The following is an 18982-nucleotide window of genomic DNA, read 5'->3' on the forward strand; positions in this document are numbered from 1 at the left end:
CGGCCCGCGCGGCGGTGGCGGCGGCGGCGGCGGCGGGGCCGAGGCGGAGGCGGAGACGGCGGCGGCGGCGCGGGGCGCTGGCGCTGATGGCGGCGGGACCCGGGGCCGCGCTGTCCCCGCGGCCGTGCGACAGCGACCCGGCCACCCCCGGAGCGCGGTCCCCCAAGGTGAGCAGGCGGGGCGGGGCGGGCGGGGCGACCGAGCGCCCGGACCCACGGCCCCCGCGGCCGCGGCGGAGCTCGTTTCCGGGGCCGCGGGCGGGCGGGCCGCGGGACGAGCCTGCGCGCCGGGCGCCCCGGGCCTGACCGCGCTCCTCCCGGACCGCCGCGGAGGACCCGACTGCCCCCGCCGGGCTCGGGGGCCGGAGGCAGAGCCGCGGTTTGAAGTCCGAGCGGGGGCGGAAGTGACGCGGGCTCCGCGCGGACCCCGCGAGGGAGCCGGGGTCGCGGGAGGCGGGGGCGGGGGGAGGACGGACGCTCCGCCCGGCGCCCGGAAGCCGGCGGGGGCGGGGCCCGGGCTCCCGGAGCCGCGGGACCCCCGGAGCTGGGGCTCCGCCCGCACCTGCCCTGCGGGGCCCGGCCGGGTGGGGTGGACGGGCGCCCAGCAGGCGGGCCGGTACAGTTTGCCCTCCCCCCGGTGCTGGGGAGACGGCCGGCCCGCGGGAATGTCAGCCCCTCCGTTCCCGTCAATAACACGGTAGTCTTTGTGGCCGCGAATTCAAACGCTGCCCAGGAAGCTGGGGTTTCAGCTTCTCTGAGGACATCGAGTTTTTAACTGTGGTCTCCTCCGAGTGCTCCCGTTCTCCAGCCAGTGAGGATGTGAACACATGGACACAAAAGCCCTTAAAGCCGCAGACGGGAGTAGAATAGGGAAAGTGGAACGCTCTGCCTGCAGTATTGACTGACATGTTTCAGTTAGGAGGCCGTTAACTGTCCGGTTTTGGAGAACAGAGTTAGACCCTCCGTCACCTACCTGGCTGCCTGTCTTCATAGGACATATGGAGCTCTGTAATGGAATGTATTTTATAAGAACCGAGAGGAGAATATTCTGTGCATTTACTGTTTGGGAAAGAATCTGAGCAAATTCCTAGCAGCTGGGGCCATTTGAGACTTCCTAATTATCATCATCATCATATTAACTCTCTTTAACGGGCACTTGGTTATTTGCTGGATCTTGCTCTGAAATGCTTCCCACTGTTAGCCAATTCAAGCCTCCGTTAGCGGGCCTCGCACGGAGGAGCGGCTCAGAGGAGAACCGCTCAGCGTGTGCAGGGCCGCGGCCTCGGCTCCCAGCAGCCCGGCTGTGGCTGCCTGACCGGAGCCCTCACTACCTCCTCAGTCTTCCGCAGGCTCCTTTCCTTTAATATGCAGCGAGAGGAACTCGGTGTTTCACAAAACTGTTAGTCGTAGAAAGCTCCATGGCCAAGGCCTCTGAAGAAATATCTTTTAAGTCTCCTATTCATTAAGCCTTAGCTAATATGTGAGTAAATATATTTCCTGACATTTGATAACGTCATTCATTTTTTTATGTAATGGTCCAACTTACAGCCTTGATATTATCCTATAGAATAACAGGCTAATATGCAAATTGACGGAATGGCTGGCGGGAAGACTGGTCACTATGATATGCACTGACCACCAGGGGGCAGACGCTCATTGCAGGCGCTTCCTCCTGGTGGTCAGTGTGCGTCCACAGGGGGAGCACCACTCAGAAGGCAGGCTCACAGCTGGCGAATGTGAGGCAGTGGTGTGACAGGAGCCTCTCCGCCTCCACAGCAATGCTGAGGATGTCTGACGGCTTGAGGGCACAGGCCAGGCTGAGGGACACCCCTCCCACCCCCCCAGTGCATGAATTTCCTGCACTGGGCCTCTAGTTGTCACATGATGGATGATGTCACTTAAATTTGTTTAAGCCTCTTTGTGTGGGGAGGGAGTTGCTATGTAGAAGTGATGGTTCTTATCAGGTGATTTGTGTCTTGGTGCATGGATTTGTGCACATCGAAAGGAAATTAATCAGAAGAAAGGTTTTAATGTCGCTGTTCGCCCTTTCTCAACATATCGTGGAATGTGCAGCCCCAGGAGGAATCGGGCTCCCTCCTCTCCTGTTCTGGGTCCGGTTCTAGGTTTGGTTTTGGGTAGCCTTTTATTATATATATAGATGTTTTTGCTAAATTTTTGCAACATAAGAAGAAAATTAACAGGATTGGTAACCTCTTTTTAGTCGTCTTGTGTCCTCTGAGACTTAAGGACCTAAAACAGCGAATTAGTATAGTCCTGTAAACCAGCTGCAATTTAAATTGAACACTAAATGATCCACATACTTTACTTTTTTAGCTGGGATAGGAGCCTTGCTTGAATATTTAGTATCATAGCAATTTCATGTGTTTGTTTAAGCTAGAAGGCATTTAAAATATTTTTATTGATTTCAGAAAGGAAGGGAGAGGGATAGAGAGATAGAAACATCAATGATGAAAGAGAGTCATTGATTGGCTGCCTCCTGCATGCTCCACACTGGGGATGGAGCCCGCAACCAGGGCATGTGCCCTTGACTGGAATCGAACCCGGGACCCTTGAGACTGCAGGCCGACGCTTTATCCACTGAGCCAAACCAGCTATGGCTAGAAGGCATTTTAACTTTGGTTGTAACTCAGTTGGTAAGAAAGCAAAAGTAGATTTAGATTTATAGGTAAATTGAAAGGTTGTATTTTTTTAAAAAATTGTACTAAAGATCAGTTTTTAAGCTTTTTCCAGGTCATGCCCATGCCACATTCTAGGCCTCTTTTTAATTATCATAAAAAGTTAATATTAGCCGAAACCAGTTTGGCTTAGTGGTAGAGCGTTGGTCTGCGGACTGAAAGGTCCCGGGTTCGATTCTGGTCAAGGGCATGTACCTTGGTTGCGGGCATATCCCTGGTAGGGGGTGTGCAAGAGGCAGCTGGTCGATGTTTCTCTCTCATCGACGTTTCTGGCTCTCTCTCTCTCTCCCTTCCTCTCTGTAAAAAATCAATAAAATATATTAAAAAAAAAAAGTTAATATTAGTATAACCAGTTGTCCTTCGAAAGTCTGAGTTATAACGAGTATGGGAAGTATCTTTCTTCTTATTTGTTCTCTGACTGTTTAATCTTTAAAATGTCTAGGATGACAATGAAGATAATTCCAATGACGGGACGCAGCCACACAAGAGGCGGCGGACGGGCTCCGGAGACAGCTCCCGGAGCTGCGAGACCTCCAGCCAGGACCTCAGGTGCGTCCCCTCGCGGCGCGGCAGCCATTCTGTGTGTGTGCTCTTCTCTGCGTGCGCGCTCTCCCCTCCCCCAGCCCTGGCAGAGGTCCTCCTCAGAAACTAGAGGATGTGTTGTCATGTTCGCAGTGCTTTGTTCTCTGCAGTTTTTTTTTAATTCGGTAAAATGCACATAAAGTTCACCATTTAAACTACTGTGAAGTGTATAGTTCAGTGGCATTGCTTCCCTTCATAGTGTTGTGTAGCCATCACCACCACCCATTTCCAGAACGTTTTCACTACCAAAAGCAGAAACGCGAGACCATCGAGCACTGAGGATTCTCACCCCCGGCCTCCCTGGCCCCCGCAGCCAGCACTGTCATTGTGCTCCTGGCGGGAGGGGAATTAGACTGCTCATTTTATGTCTGGCTCGTGTCTCAGAGCTCACCCATGTGGTGGCAGGTATTAGTCATCTCTTGAAGGCTGAAGGACACTGTTGTGTGGAGGTACCATGCTTGCTTATCCATCCATCCACCGATGGACACGGGGTTCGTCCCACCTTTTGTTGTGATCATGTTGCTGTGAACACTGGTTTGTAGGCACCTGCTCAGAGTCCTGTTTTCTAGCCTGTTAGCTTACACGGTAACTTAGGTTTCCCACAGGAGATGCACCATTTCCAGTTCCCTCTCCTTGTCCATGTATGTCAGTTGAAGGTCGTGGTCAGTTTGTGCCGATAGGAATTCCCAGTTTGGGGGGCAGCAAGCCCACTCAGTGGGGGGGACACGGTTCTCAGTCTCGGGTGGCCGCTTGAGGCAGAGGGAAGCGGGCTCATGGAGACGGAATTCCCACCCCTGGTCCCTGGTGGGTCTGTCCTCACAGATTATTGGGCCAGAAGTCCCTGTCCTGATTGGGCAGAACAAGAAGGTGATGCTATAGCTGTCCCGCTAGGAAGGATGGGAAAGCCTCAGTCCTGTTGGTAGAAGTGACACTCCAGGAAACCTTCCGAAGGGCTGGCTCAGGCACAGGAACCAGCCGCAGCTACCTGCAGGCTCCTCCGGATGTGGGTTTGCAGAGAGGCCCCAGTGCAGGCCTGGTTGCCAGCTCTTTTTGAATTGGTTTTGTGTTTTTTAATTTAAGTCCCGGTAAGCCACCAGGAGCCCCTCTTCGATGGTGTCTTTCTCAGGGCCCACGGGTATTTCCTGGCATTTTTCTAGAATAGCAGTCTTAAAGCCGTGAAGTGGTATCTCATTGCGATTTTGGTTTGAACTTCCACAGTGACTAATGATGTTGAGCATCATTTCATGTACTTATTCCCTATTGTGTATCTTCTGTGGAGAAATGTCTAGTCAAGCTTTTTACCCATTTCTTAATTGGATTGCTTTTTTTGTTGTTGTTGAGTGGCAATTTTTTATATATTCTGGATATTAATCCCTTATAAGATACACGATTTGCAAATATTTTCTCTCATTTTGTGGGCTGTCTTTTCATTCTGTTGATTATGTTCTTTCATGCACAAGTTTTTAAATTTTGCCAAATTCCTCATTATCCTTTTTTCTTTTTTGCTTGTGTTGTTAGTATCACATCTAGAATCTATTGCTAAGTCTGTGATCGTGAACATTTACCCCCCTTCTGTTTACTTCTAAGAGTTTTCTAGTTTTAGTGCTTATGTTTAGGTTGCTGATCCATTTGTTGGAGTAATTTTTGTATGTAACATGAGGTAAGGGTCCATTTTATATTTTTTCATCCCAATATCCTGCTTCCCAGCACCATCTTGGAGGAAAGTTCTTTCTGTTCGTTTCCCTTTATTGGAGTGATGCCTGACATCCTTTCTGCTCCTGCCTCGGGCACCGCTGACGAGGTCCCGCGGTCGGGTTGGTGTGAGTCCAGGAAGCTGTTGCCTGCCGTTCAGGTGGGGGCTGGTCCACAGGGCATTGCCCCGCAGATGAGGCCCATCTTTGCCTCGGGATCTGTGGTGTCAAATGAGAACGGATAGTTATGGTTTATAGTTCAGTTTGTTGAGAAATAAGCTTTAGGGTCCTGCTTTCTCGACTTCTTGAGACTCACTTCACATCTCGAGTGGATGCCACAGCAGCCGAGGGCGTCAGGCTCACGAGAAGGGACTCAGGGCGGGGCCCCCAGCCTGCGTGGCCCTCGTGCTCTCTGAGGCTGGGCTCTGGGCGGCGAGCAGGGAGGAGCGTTGCCATGGCCCTCTCGTTTTGGCGGTTTCCTTTCCTTCCCCCTCCTGCGAGGTGTCCTGTGAGAACGTACGAAACCCTGAGGATGTCTTTGTGTTGCAATGCTATAGAAGTCCGAGAATTAAACAATTAAATAGTTTTCAGTCCTGGCTGGTGTGGCTCAGTTGCGGGTTTGATTCCAGTTCAGGACATATGCCCAGGATTTAGGGCTCTATTTCCAGTGGGGGGCGTGCAGGAGGCAGTCGATTGATGTTTCTTTTTTGTTTTAAACATATTTTTATTGATTTCAGAGGAAAAGGGAGAGGGAGAGAGATAGAAGAGAAACATCAGTGATAAGAGAGAATCATTGACCGGCTGCCTCCTGCACACCTTCTCCTGGGGCTTGAGCCCGCAACCCGGGCCCGTGCCCTGAGCAGGAAACCATCGAACCATCATCTCCTCCTGGTTCATAGGTCAGTGCTCAACCACTGAGCCACACTGGCCAGGCAAAAAAATAAATAACCTTAAAAATAACATGGGATAGAAGCCACCTGTAAGGCATAATGTCTGTCTGTGTCCAGCTTTAGCTACTACCCGGCAGAGAACTTGATCGAGTACAAGTGGCCGCCTGATGAGACGGGGGAGTACTGCATGCTGCAGGAGCAGGTCAGCGAGTACCTGGGGGTGACCTCCTTCAAGCGCAAGTACCCAGGTATCAGGGCTTGGTCCCGTGACGGGCACGTCTGACGCGCAGCGAAGTGGGTGTCTGTGAGGCCGGGTGTGGATCGCAGCGAATTGGGGGGTCTGTGAGGCCGAGTGTGGATCCCAGCGAATGGGGGGGTCTGTGAGGCCGAGTGTGGATCACAGCGAAGTGGGTGTGTGTGAGGCCGGGTGTGGATCACAGCGAAGTGGGTGTGTGTGAGGCCGGGTGTGGATCACAGCGAAGTGGGTGTCTGTGAGGCCGGGTGTGGATCACAGCGAATGGGGGTGTGTGTGAGGCCGGGTGTGGATCCCAGCGAATGGGGGGTCTGTGAGGCCGGGTGTGGATCACAGCGAATGGGGGTGTGTGTGAGGCCGGGTGTGGATCACAGCGAATGGGGGTGTGTCTGAGGCCGGGTGTGGATCGCAGCGAATGGGGGGTCTGTGAGGCCGGGTGTGGATCGCAGCGAATTGGGGGGTCTGTGAGGCCGAGTGTGGATCCCAGCGAATGGGGGGGTCTGTGAGGCCGAGTGTGGATCACAGCGAAGTGGGTGTTTGTGAGGCCGGGTGTGGATCACAGCGAAGTGGGTGTCTGTGAGGCCGGGTGTGGATCCCAGCGAATGGGGGGGTCTGTGAGGCCGAGTGTGGATCCCAGCGAAGTGGGTGTGTGTGAGGCCGGGTGTGGATCCCAGCGAATGGGGGGGTCTGTGAGGCCGAGTGTGGATCCCAGCGAAGTGGGTGTTTGTGAGGCCGGGTGTGGATCACAGCGAAGTGGGTGTCTGTGAGGCCGGGTGTGGATCCCAGCGAATGGGGGGGTCTGTGAGGCCGGGTGTGGATCGCAGCGAATGGGGGGTCTGTGAGGCCGGGTGTGGATCGCAGCGAATGGGGGTGTGTCTGAGGCCGGGTGTGGATCGCAGCGAATGGGGGTGTGTGTGAGGCCGAGTGTGGATTGTGTGTGAGCTGTGTCCTCCGCTGGCCGATCTCCTTCACCTCTGCCTCCGGCATCTCTGTACGGCAGTTGGTCCCTTGGCCTTCTACGTGATTTAAGAGGATAATGAGGGCGACACATTGCCCGGGGAGCCTTTCAGAAAAACGATTTCACCGCAACACGAGCCACAGGCCCTGGTTCTTGCCCGTTGCTTCTCGGCCCGAGGCGGGAGGCAGCTGCGGACACGTGGGGTCTGCCTCCGAGAAGGGCTGTCCGTCAGCTGTCCTACCGCACTGCGCGTGCCCCTTCTTACTTTGAGTTACTCTGTTTCGAGTTTCATTTTAAATTTTGTTCCTTGAATTTAAAGATTGTTTCTGTGTATTCTTTTTCATAATACTTGGAATATGTGATATGAAGTACTTTTTAAAGTCTTTGAATATTCTAACTTTTTAATAATTTTAGAAAGTGCTTAGCTTTTAGAAACGTTACAGATGTACCATGTGACACATGCAGACAGCTGCCTTTGACGGTCCTTCATCTCTGTTTCCTCTGGAGATCTAGAGCGCCGGGACCTGTCCCACAAGGAGAAGCTCTACCTGCGCGAGCTCAACGTCATCACCGAGACGCAGTGCACACTAGGTGAGGGCTCCGTTCACGGGGACCAATGCTGTGAGATATTTTCTCCCTAAAATAGCTTACAGCGTTAGCAAAGCACACCGAGTTATTTTAATGCCAAATTATTTACTTCAGTTTTGGTTACTGTTACAATAAAAAGGGGAATGGTGTATTTGCTAACAGTACCATGTGCAGAGTAGTTTGAATGAAAAGCACGTTTTAAAAAGTGGTTTTGCTCCTTTAGTCTTAATTGGTTTTCTTAACCTGTTTTTGGTCTAAAACAGGTTTAACAGCATTGCGCAGTGATGAAGTGATTGACTTAATGATTAAAGAATATCCGGCAAAACATGCTGAGTATTCAGTTATCCTGCAAGAGAAGGAACGCCAGCGCATCACGGACCACTATAAAGAGTATTCTGTGAGTGTCCAGGTGCCTGGCGCCGTCTGCGTGGTCTGGGAGGATGGCAGGTGGTGAAGTTAATGTGACTTCCAGCTGCAATGCTCTCATTTCAGCAAATGCAGCAGCAGAACACGCAGAAGGTCGAAGCCAGCAAAGTGCCCGAGTACATTAAGAAAGCCGCCAAGAAAGCCGCCGAGTTCAACAGCAACCTGAACCGGGAGCGCATGGAGGAGCGGAGGGCGTACTTCGACTTACAGACACACGTAGGCGCCCTCTCCGCCCTGCCCCACGCCTGCTGTGGCTGCTGCTGGCCTCCTCCCTGTCCGTCCCCCTCACAGTCCGTGCCAGCAGCCAGCCCTCTTCTCCCCAGAACTCAGGCGGTCATTGTTAAGGATGGCCTGCTGATGCTAAGGTTACACACACACACACACGTGCATGCCTGTGAAGGTGCGCACACATGCACATGTGTACATGCACGCACATGTCACACACCCGTGCCTATGGGTGGCGTGTGCGTGCATGCATGTGCATATATGGATATTTGACTGTGTGTATGTGTGTGCGTGTGTGCCGTGTGCAGTGTCTTTGCTGTGTGGAGTACATTCTGCTGAGGGGCTGATGCCGCCTGTGTGCTCTGAGGGTGGCTGTCAGAGTTCCGTTTCAGTCGCTGACCTCGCACCGGCTGAGGTGGAAGTGGTGTTGCTTCTGTTTCACAGTCCAGGGCGGTGAGCTGGAGGGTGGGTGCTGCCCGGCCAGAGGGCTGTTCAGTGGGAGTGGGGCTCAGGGGAGCAGGGTGGCGGCTGAGGAGGGGGACGAACCCCCGCAGGACGGAGCTACCCCGTGCCCCTGGCAGATCTCCTCACGCGCCTTCTGGCGTGGCTCTGGGAGGCGGCGGCTCGGGCCTCTTCCTGACCGGCTCCTGCTGCCTCAGGTTCGTGTTTCTCTTCCTGCCCAGGTCATCCAGGTGCCTCAGGGGAAGTACAAGGTGTTGCCGACAGAGCGGACCAAGGTCAGCTCCTACCCGGTGGCCCTCATCCCCGGACAGTTCCAGGAGTATTACAAAAGGTGGGAGTGGTTCCTGACCGTGAGCATGGGGTGCTGGGGGCTCGCTCTCACCTCCCACGCACTGTCCCAGGTCCGTGTCCGGGCCCCGCCTCCGGGGCCTGGGGGAACTCCCTTCAGGCAGGGTTTGCTCTCAGGCGGAGCGTCTGCTCCTGACACGCTTCCTGTTCTGTGGGCAGGCTCCCGGAGCGGGTGCTGCCGTGGCACTGCAGTCACGAGCAGTGAGGGGGTGGCAGCCCGACCTGAGCTCCTCTTAGCCTCCAGGCCACATGCAGATCACACTGGAGAAGCCAGGGCGGGGCCTGCCCAGGGCATGCGGCTTCACATAACTTGCTACTGAAAGTTTTTCTTTTTTTCTTTTTATTTTATTTCATTGATTGCAGAGAGGAGAGGGAGAGAGAAACATCAGTGGTGAGAGAGAAGCATCGATTGGCTGCCTCCTGCACGCCCCCCACTGGGGATGGAGCCACAACCCGGGCCTGTGCCCTGACTGGGAATCGCACCCTGAACTCCGGTTCATAGGTGGATGCTCAACCCCTGAGCACACTGGCTGGGCCTGATGCTTTCTTAGTTGGTGTCATGGACCAGGCACTGCCACGACTCGCGCCAGCTGGTTCACTCACCCCGAGTCCCGCTGTGTGTGTGAAGTGGAGAGCACGTGGGCCGAGCCTGGGGGGGGGGCGAGGTCTGTAGATCCATGTTGCCTCAGTCCCCCTGCCTGCTGGCAGTCGTTTTTCTGTATGTGGGGCTGACGGTGAAGGAGGACACGTCTGGGAATGAGGAATGAGTGCATGTTTTAGCTCAGTCTGTGGTTCACGTGTTTGTGTTTTTTATTTATTGTCCCTCTGTGGTCATGAGAAGTCTTATTTGTTTCCTCTAATCATTTCACAAGCATTGGGGCTCCTGAGGAGATCCGGGCTCTCTTCGCAGCTGGAAGGGGAGCCTTCCCGCTCACAGGGAGGGACCTGACATCTCGCCTGCAGGTACTCGCCGGATGAGCTGCGCTACTTGCCCTTGAACACGGCCCTCTACGAGCCGCCACTGGACCCTGAGCTCCCCGCGCTGGACAGCGACGGCGACTCCGACGACGCCGAGGACGGGCGCGGCGACGAGAAGCGGAGGAACAAGGGCACCTCGGTGAGAGCCGGGCCGGCGCCTGTCCTCCCCTCAGGATTGTGCTGGCTGCTTGCCTGGACGTGGGTCCCTGGGCGGCCGCTGTCGCTCTGACAGCGGCGTGGCCTCTGAGCGCCGTGTCATCGCGGCCGTTGTCACGGCAGCGCAGGCGGGGGTGCCCACTGCCGTCTGGCGGGGAGCCCCTTCCCCGTGTCCTGTTGGTCATTTCAGGCTCCTCTAGGAAACACTCCGGGTCTGGGTCTGTCACGTGGTAGGTTTTCCTGGGAGAGTTTTTCCCAGTGAAGGGCATGGGCAGGTCTGTGACAGTGGGTGCTGTGAAGCATAGGACAGGCTCCGACTTGACTCCTCCCCGCTGCTCTGCGGCCGGGCCTGACGGTGCTGCCGTTTGGCGGGCAGTGACCACTGTGCTCACAAAGGAGGCCGCCCGTTAGCGCAAGGCGCCCTCCTTCTGTCGCGCCGTCTGGCGAGGCCACGCCTCCTGGACTCTCGGCCACGCTGCCTGTGGGGGTGTAAGTAATCCCGCATTTCAAGGGCACAGGGACCGTGATGCCAAGATGGACAGCTTCCGCGGTGTGCGATCCACCACAGGTACACTAAACCTTACCCCGAAGACCCGGTCAGGTGCTGACAGTTTAATTAGAAAACAGATGTCCGTTGTGTGTGAGTAGTGTTTTTTACTGGAAATTAGAGGTGCATCTCATGTTCCCGGTGGGGGAACATGTACACTTACATGATAGAAGTGAGTCCACTACGAGAACACATAACTGTGACAAAATGCACGTGACCCTTAAAAAGTAAGGCACTCGTGCACACAGTGCAATCCAGTCGTTTTGTAAAAGTAGGCCCGTGTGTTGTGAGGGGGTGTCTGCGAGTGCAGACGTGGTGTTTTAATCCCCAGTTTTGTAGTTTATATGAACACAGCATTGCCACTTTAAGCAGAAAGTATTAAGTTAAAAAGTGAATTAAGTGATCAGATATTGAACTCCTGAACTTTGAGCTTCGAAACTCTGTCGGTGACCTGGCCCCACCACACCTGCCGGGAAGCCATGTGTGTGCGGGCCGAGCTCACCCCATGACCCTGCCCCTCAGGGAATGCCCATGCATGTCTAGAAGTTTCTTTCCTAAGCGATCCTTTTGCACGAACGAGCATGCTCCTGTGGCCGGCGTGGGCTGCCGTGGCCGGCGGAGGCGCAGTCCCATGGAGCCGTGCTGAGGAGACAGTGCATGACTCTGCCTTGGCTCTGTGAGTCTGCCGGGCGGCATGGTGTACTTAGAATTACCTTTTCATTTTCAAGTCGATGGGGTGTTAACGATGATTGGACTGTGTTCTGTGGTCTCACATTTCCCTCAAGCCTGTGTGAATGCCAAGGAATGTGCCTTTGCCCCGCAGGACAGCTCCTCCGGCAACGTGTCCGAGGGCGAAGGCCTTCCCGACAGCCAGGAGGAGCCTCTCCCGGGGAGACCGCGGCCCAAGGACAAGGCGGCCACCCCGAGGAAGGACGCTGCCAAGCGCTCGGTGCTGCCCAGGTCCGCCCCCGGGTACAAGGTAGAAGAGAAAAGCCCCTGACCAGCCTCTCCCCGACATGTTTGCCTTTGAACCTCAGCGTGGTGGAGCCGCCGCCGCCGCGCCCTCAGGCTGTGCTGTCCGCTCTCCTGTCGGCTCCTCTCCTGGGGCTTCCTGTCACTTTGGCTGTGGTTTAGCTTCTGTCTTCTGTATGTGTACAGCTTATAAGAGAATCTCCTTTTTTGCTTTTAAATAATGAACAGGCAAGTATGGGTTTTTAAAAAATTACTTTCTAGGCAGAACTTGACACTGTTTCCTCGGAGTCAAGGCCGTAGCTGTGGGACATGGTGCGGCCCCTTGTACGTAGCAGGAAGGCCCGCTGTGCCCTGGTGGGTGCAGCCGCTCCGCCCGGCTGGCGCTGAGGCAGGTAGTAAGACTGACTAGTCGTGGCAGTAGCATCTAGGGGCAGAAGCATGCAGAGCAGTGTTTGCTGCAGCAGCCGGCTCAGTACGCCTGTCGAGTTCTTGGTCTGGCTGCTCAGAGTAAGGTCAGGCTGTCGGCGATCCTGTTTGTGTCATTTCCGAGATGTCTCCCTCCCCTTTGGAGGGTCAGGCGTTTGTTGGTGGGGATTCAGGAAACCACCAACGGGGGTAGCTGCACAGCTTCATGTTTTGGTGGTGACAGTGAGATATGCAGTTGTTTGGGTCTGGAACGTCAGGATATGCCTTGTACTGTGGCTAGGAAGGTGTTTGGAAGGCTGTGGGAGTGCGGTGGTGAGGTGGTGTTGCCGAGTAGAATTACAGGGCTGTCCCTAGTCAGAGCTGGGAAGGAGGGAGAGAGCAGGTCCCGGGAGCCCCGGCCTCGGCCCACGGCAGCCCCATGCTCCGCTCCGGCCTTGCCCGGAAGCGAGAGGCGACTCCGAGCACTGCATCCACACTGAGTTAGAAAACGCCTTTATGTAATCAGCTTACACGCGTGCTTTTTCAGCCTCGGTCAGACACTCAGCGTCGTCCAGCAGGGCTGGCTTCTGGGCTGCTAACAGGCAGTGGCTGTGCGATTTTTTATACTTGTGTTCGCTTAGATAGCTTACATCATTTTTAAACTAAAGGTTTAAGTTAGCACTTAAATCACTGAAAGCAAATGAACTCTAAAGATTAAGTTTGGTAAGTCAGCGTGCCGGTCCGCACATGGGCTGGGGAACGGCCATGAGCGCACTGGTGGACGGAGCTGGTCAGTGCCTGGGACCGTGGCCTGGGGCGGGCAGGCGGGTGGGGAGCCTGAATGCAGGCGTGTGCTGGCGTGGCTGACCGTGGGAGGGCACAGTCGCCTCCGTCGGTGTACGGGGGAGCCTGCTGCGGAACCGCACGGGGCTGCGGATGGAACCGCGCCAGCGTTTCACAGTCTGGGAGCCGGTATTTGGACTCAGTGCCCTCATGTGAACACGCTTATGGAAAGCTGACCTCTATGAAAAGTATTAATAAGCCAAGATGTGCCTACATATTGGATGCTTAAAGCTGCAAGTCGTGGATGTAAATGTTTAAATGCACCTGGTGTCTTGCTTGATCACGGTCGTTCATGCTTGCCCTTCACGCGTGGGACAGTGTAGTTCAGGTCACGTTAACCGAGATGGAAGCGCGCATGCTGGGCCTCGGCCCACGTTCCACGTACAGATAAACTGTCCGTGCTCCTGAAGGCTCACTTGCCTCGTGACTGCGGAGGCAGGAGGACCGTGTGTCTGAGCCTTGGCTTTGGCATGCTGAGAGCCGTTGGGACAAGTGTTAGTGGTGAAGCTGAGGTTGTGGTAGTTGCAACTTATCGCAGACCTGCCAGGGGTGTTCTATTCGTTGCTCTTCGGGGGCTCTGCCCACTCCCCATCCTGCTGCCCCGAATCCAGTCACTGAGACGCCTCCCAGCTAGCAACTGCTGTCGCTGGGCCAAGTCCTGGCGTAGACACCAGCTTCTTCCCACTTGGGAGGCCGAGGGAACCCAGCGTTTCTATGCTGAGCCTGGCAGCATCTCAAAATGCTGGAAGCGCCCTCTCGTGTGCTCCCCTTTCCCCCTCCCCCTCGTCTCCTCCCCTTCCTCTCCCTCCACCCCTGTCTCTCTGTTTTCAAGATGAAGACTATCGGGTAAGGACCATTGTAAGGGTTTAACGTACATGGTTTTGAGCTCAGAAGTTAAACCGAGGGTTTTCTCGGTGTCCCTTTTATCATAGGTGCTTCATGTAAATGTTAATGATTGTGGAGCTTGAATTGATCTAGAATGTGAATGACTAGCCTTAGGCTTTGTGAAGCGTCTCCCTGAGGAGCTCTCCTTTCAGAGTTCCGTGTAGTGCGGCTCCTTCCTGGACTAGCGCCCTCAGGGCCCGTCGAGTGGTGTCTGACCTGAACTGCGAGTGTTAAATAAGCGTAGCTTTCACGTTCAGTGCGGGGGACGGAGCCAGCTTGGTAGGCTGAGGGGTTGCTGGCTGCCTATGTTATGGCAGTGACAGTCTGACCATAACTGAACCTGCACCTGGTCCTGGGTGTACTTCCCGGCCGTCTTCTCGGAAGCGGGGGCGGCTGAGAGCCGGATGCTTAGGATGTAGCCGTGACCACAGGGCACCACAGGCGAGGCCGAGCGCGCGGTGTGAGCTGTGACAGGACCCTCGCGGGGGGAGCAGGGTATCGGGATGCACAGGAGTGTAGGTTAGTGAACGGTCAAGTTTTATATGTATGTTTACTCCCATATTTATTATTTTGTAGAGCTATTTGTGATTGTTTAGAGTTTCTGTTTTTATTATATTTATGTATAAGGTTGACTTTTTAAAATAAATAAGACAAAAATTATTTTTGAATGCCTCTGTCATCTTTTGCAAAGAAAGACAATTTGAAAAGTGAAAACGCTAAGTAATGTAAATTTAGAACAAATTGCATAGGTGACCAGATTTGAAGGTAGCAGTGAGCCGTGCCCAAGATGGAATCCTAAATGAGAGTCGGAGTTCTGTGGGCTTCTCTGTGGCTCGGTCACTCAGGGAAATGCAAGACGCATCTGGAAAGGCTGGAGTAAACAGAAATTTAGTGATTCTACTGAAATGATTGTTCTCCCCATGTACACGCATGGAGGTGCCCATGGCACTTGGCCACATTGCCTTTCTCCCGTCGCGTGCCCGCCATTGAGTGCGGGCACGCCTCGTCCCCGCCCAGGCCGTGTCCCGCCGGCGGGGTCGGGCGCAGCGCCCTGCTCACGCTCCCAGATGCCTCCACTGATTGAGCGTGCTTCTAATAAGAGAAGTGAATGTGCTCAAAACAGAAGGGTGTCTGTGTGTTTAAGTGATAATTATTTTCTTGTCTGAAAACTTGCTTATATATTATTAGAGGCCCAGTGCACGAAAATCCGTGCCAGAGGGGGCCTCCCCCCCCCCCCCCCCCCCCCCCGCCCCCCGCAGGCACGGCTTCCCTCTGACCCGGCTTGGTCAGGAAGGACGTCTGGAATGGCACCCGGAAGACGTTTGGTCTAATTAGCATATCACCCTTCTATGATTATAGATACTGAATGCTTTGCCCCTAAATGTGGGTCCTTTTATTATTTATTAGATGTACAAAGGAACTAATCTCACAACTTGGTTTTCCACAAACATTTGTGCACGTGACGGACTGTGTGAGCTGTCTTTCAATAAAAAATGTTAAAACCTTGGTTTTGTAACTTAGGTTTTATAGACACAGTTTTATCACTGGCAAATGTGTTTAAACAAAACTAGTGCATAAGCTGCTCACATTTGTCTTCTCCTCTGCAGTGAGCCTGGCTGAGTGGGAAGCCACTGGGAACTGGGTCTCCTCGGTGAATAGTGCCTCTGGGCGGGACTGTATGGCGCGGGATCCCCGCTGACAGTTTAAGATGAAACCTGAGGCTTAGTTGTATCTTTGAAAAAGGTCCTCAGCAGCAAGTCACCATAGTAAAGTTAAGGCAATCCAGTGACAGAATCCCCTTTGAACCCACAGCAGGCTCTTCTGGCATGAATTTATAGCCCTCTTCTACCCTTCCAGCCAAAGGTCATTCCCAATGCTCTATGTGGAATTTGTCTGAAGGGTAAGGAGTCCAACAAGAAAGGGAAGGCTGAACCTCTAATACACTGCTCCCAGTGTGAGAACAGTGGTAAGTACCGCCCCTCTACTTGATGCCCTAACCACCTATCTGTTTAGTTGTCAGCTAGACTTGCCCCAGAGAATTGTCAAGTATTAAAGGGTAATTTGTAAGGCATAGACTAAGCCCATGCATTTTCTTCAGCTCTGCATTTTCATTTCTCTTTGACGATCTTAACCATCGTAGCCATTCTTGAGAAATCACAAAGCAGCTAGCACTTTATTATACCATTTTAAGTGAAACATTCTCTTGTGAACTGGTGAATTCTACTAACACTGATTTTGGTTTAGGCCATCCTTCTTGCCTGGATATGACCATGGAGCTTGTTTCTATGATTAAGACCTATCCCTGGCAGTGTATGGAGTGTAAGACTTGCATTATATGTGGACAGCCCCACCATGAAGAGGAAATGATGTTCTGTGATGTGTGTGACCGAGGCTACCACACGTTTTGTGTGGGCCTAAGTGCTATCCCATCAGGTAAAGACCACGAACGGAAGGCTGGCCCCTTCGAGGGGCTTCTCCCATCCCCGACATGAGGTGGCACACACACCAGTGACATGCGGGCCTGTGCTGTGACACCAATCCCTCCCTCCCCCCCAGGCACGTCCACCTGCTGTCAGAGTGACTAGTCCACGTTTGGTGTAGAGCTCAGTGTATAAAATGAGTCACTGTTTTTCTACTAAAATAGCTAGAGCAGCAGCCTCCCTTTATTTCAAACCCTTGATTTTATTTTCATGTCATGGACACAAAATTAAAATGATTCCTATACCTTTGGACAGGTTAGTCCAGATTTCTATCAACCAAGGCAGCACAACAATCCAGGTAGCTTTAGAATGAACACAGACTTGAAGGATACATCCGGTGTCTGGACTGAAACATTGCACACATAACTGCAATGTCAGACCGTACTTGCATAGCTGACACTGTGATGCTGTAAGAAAGAATGCCCAGAGCTACACTTCCCGGGGATAAGAAGCAGCTCCCTGAAGTCCTGCCATAATTCAGACAGGTCCCCAGGGCGGCTGATGGCTGATGGCTGTGCCGTCAGACACTCGGCCTGTGTCCACTCGGCCCTCACCCACCAGGACTAGAGGATGCTGGGACACAGCTGCCAGCCAGCAGCAGAGAAAGGGCTGGAAATAGGCGAGACAACAAGTGGACGTTAGGTGTCAGTTGCTGAACTGAGCCTGCAGTGCTGGGTTTCAGAACGCGTAAGGATCTTCTAAAGGTTCCTAGCACTCAGCATTGCTCTGCTCCTCCCCCTCCCCGCCCCCCAAATACCACTTGGCTGGTTATGCTGATTATCTTCAGAGGAGTTTACATTTTTCTCCTTTTAAGGAACTCGAACTCGTAGTGCCCTTCTGCCCACAAGTCCAGAGGAGCAGCATCAGTGATAGCCAAGGAAGGAAGCTCAGTGGGTGTACGATTCAGCCCTAAATAAAGTCCATTCTCCATTAACTAACAATTTTTCTCCTAGGTCGCTGGATCTGTGACTGTTGTCAGCGAGCTCCCCCAACGCCCCGGAAAGTGGGCCGAAGGGGGAAAAACAGCAAAGAGGGATGAATAGTTCCCTGACCCCAATGTTGTAACACCCATTTAAGTGAATTATCTGGTGCCAACTTATTTCCAATTCTCGTTTTTATGCCAATAAAAGATTTTTGAAACCAACTATGTGCTTAGAATCTGCAAGTTGACTCATTTCTGCTCTACGCGACTCTTACCCAGGGAACCAGCTTCAGGTGGAGAAATAGTTCCTCTTCCAAAAGGTTTATTTCGTAGCATCTTGGCTGTCTTCAGAGATTCAGAGGGAAGTATTAGGCATTTTCATTTGAAATAATTATTCCTCCATTAGCCTGAAAGTTACTATTAGTTTTAAGAAGTTTTCCTAGTCTTTATGGTTTCTGGACTACCACGGAATCATGACAGGATTTGGTCCTGGGAGACTCAAGATAGGCAGAAGGCAATGAGAGTCACCTAGCAGCTGGGTGAGAACTGCCATGAACGCCAGGAACACCTGCTGGGTTGTGGCTCCCACCCCTGGGTGTGGGCCTCGGTCCCTTCTGCCGAAGGTGGGACTTGCTTACACACCAGAACTTCTTAGACTTGCGTTCTGACCCTGATCTGCACAGGGCTGCCGTTTTGATTTCTTAAACACCTCTGTCCCTGCAGCCTTCCTTTTAGCCACCTGACAAGCTAGGGAGAGGGGAGTTTAAGCCTTTTATTGTGCACATTACTGTTACAGGGACTGTGAGCTTGCTGTCTCCTGCTTTTGGGGTAACTGAGGTAACAAACTGTATGGCTTTATTTCCCATCCCCACCCGGAAAAGGAGTTTCCTGCCATCACTTGCACAGCCAAAGGCGGGGTCCGCCCATCGTCAGAACAGGATTTCCAGGAGCAGCTTCAAGATGCTGATGAGTATTGTCCACAGCAGGGACTCCTCCTCCTGCGAAGCGCCTTCAGGGTCGTAGGCGTGCGTGTGGCTCGCTTCGCTGTCCGAGTAGGCCGAGTCCCCGAACGGGTGTCGCTGGACTGTCCGGTCGAAATACACCTTCATCTCGAACTCGCTGTCCCGGTGCGACGGGTGCCCGTACACGCCGATGCCCACGGGGCGCTGGAAGTGCGCGGGGATGGCCACCACGTCGCGGCCGCACGTGACAGCCTGCAGCTCGTAGTCATCGAAGCTGGGGTGCAGGGTGCTGTCCGACACGTAGAGGTCGGCGTCGCCGCGGAGGCTGCGCATGGCCAGCACGATGCGGCCCTCATGGTTGAGCCGCAGGTAGCTGTAGTTGCCCGCGCCCACCTGCCCCTGCACCACGTGCAGCAGCACCCACTCGGCCGGGACCACCTCCTCCTCCTCCGAGGCGCCCGCACGGGACGCCGCCGGCAGCAGCAGCAGCAGGAGCAGCAGCAGGCGCAGCGGCAGGGCCTGGGGCGCGCCCTTCCCGGGAGCCGTCATGCGGGTGACGCCCGGCGCGGGGCCAGCTCGTTCTGAGGAGACACCACGGGGCCCGCGTTGAGCACGCCCGGGGCGGCGCGGCCACATCCGGGCCCCCTCGCGACTCTGGGAGGACGGGAGGGCGGGAGGGGCCGGCCGGGGTGCCGGAGGGGGCGGGAAAGGGAG

At 54.0% G+C, this 18982-nt stretch overlaps 2 protein-coding genes across 4 annotated transcripts; one reads left to right on the forward strand and one right to left on the reverse strand.

The window, feature by feature from the left end:
- On the forward strand, positions 1–17524 carry PHF10 (PHD finger protein 10). 3 transcript variants are annotated; one of them, XM_036425529.2, is made up of 12 exons: positions 1–167; positions 3138–3244; positions 5976–6106; positions 7577–7660; positions 7921–8054; positions 8150–8299; positions 8992–9101; positions 10082–10235; positions 11623–11778; positions 15762–15870; positions 16149–16337; positions 17338–17524. In XM_036425529.2, exons 1-12 carry the CDS (start codon positions 87–89, stop codon positions 17421–17423), a joined length of 1491 nt encoding a protein of 496 aa, XP_036281422.1. In that variant the 5' UTR covers positions 1–86; the 3' UTR covers positions 17424–17524. The 3 variants fall into 3 exon arrangements, with proteins under 3 accessions (XP_036281422.1, XP_036281423.1, XP_036281425.1); XM_036425530.2 differs by having other exon boundaries at positions 7583–7660; XM_036425532.1 differs by lacking the exons at positions 1–167; positions 5976–6106 and having other exon boundaries at positions 3141–3244; positions 7583–7660.
- On the reverse strand, positions 16571–18957 carry CUNH6orf120 (chromosome unknown C6orf120 homolog). The gene has a single exon (XM_045577115.1). The coding sequence runs from the start codon at positions 18902–18904 to the stop codon at positions 18236–18238; it is 669 nt and encodes a 222-aa protein (XP_045433071.1). The 5' UTR covers positions 18905–18957; the 3' UTR covers positions 16571–18235.
- Between the last annotated feature and the right edge of the window lie 25 nt (positions 18958–18982).

The sequence above is a fragment of the Pipistrellus kuhlii genome, unplaced genomic scaffold (assembly GCF_014108245.1).
Source record: "Pipistrellus kuhlii isolate mPipKuh1 unplaced genomic scaffold, mPipKuh1.p scaffold_m20_p_82, whole genome shotgun sequence".
Lineage (NCBI taxonomy): Eukaryota > Metazoa > Chordata > Mammalia > Chiroptera > Vespertilionidae > Pipistrellus > Pipistrellus kuhlii.

Excerpts from the sequence above, each read along its gene's own strand:
- PHF10 (XM_036425529.2), top strand. The coding sequence starts at position 87 with ATGGCGGCGGGACCCGGGGCCGCGCTGTCCCCGCGGCCGTGCGACAGC. Across the intron at positions 8,055-8,149 it reads ACCACTATAAAGAGTATTCT|CAAATGCAGCAGCAGAACAC; the intron begins GTGAGTGTCCAG and ends CTCTCATTTCAG. Across the intron at positions 10,236-11,622 it reads GGAGGAACAAGGGCACCTCG|GACAGCTCCTCCGGCAACGT; the intron begins GTGAGAGCCGGG and ends TTTGCCCCGCAG.
- CUNH6orf120 (XM_045577115.1), bottom strand. The coding sequence starts at position 18,904 with ATGTGGCCGCGCCGCCCCGGGCGTGCTCAACGCGGGCCCCGTGGTGTC.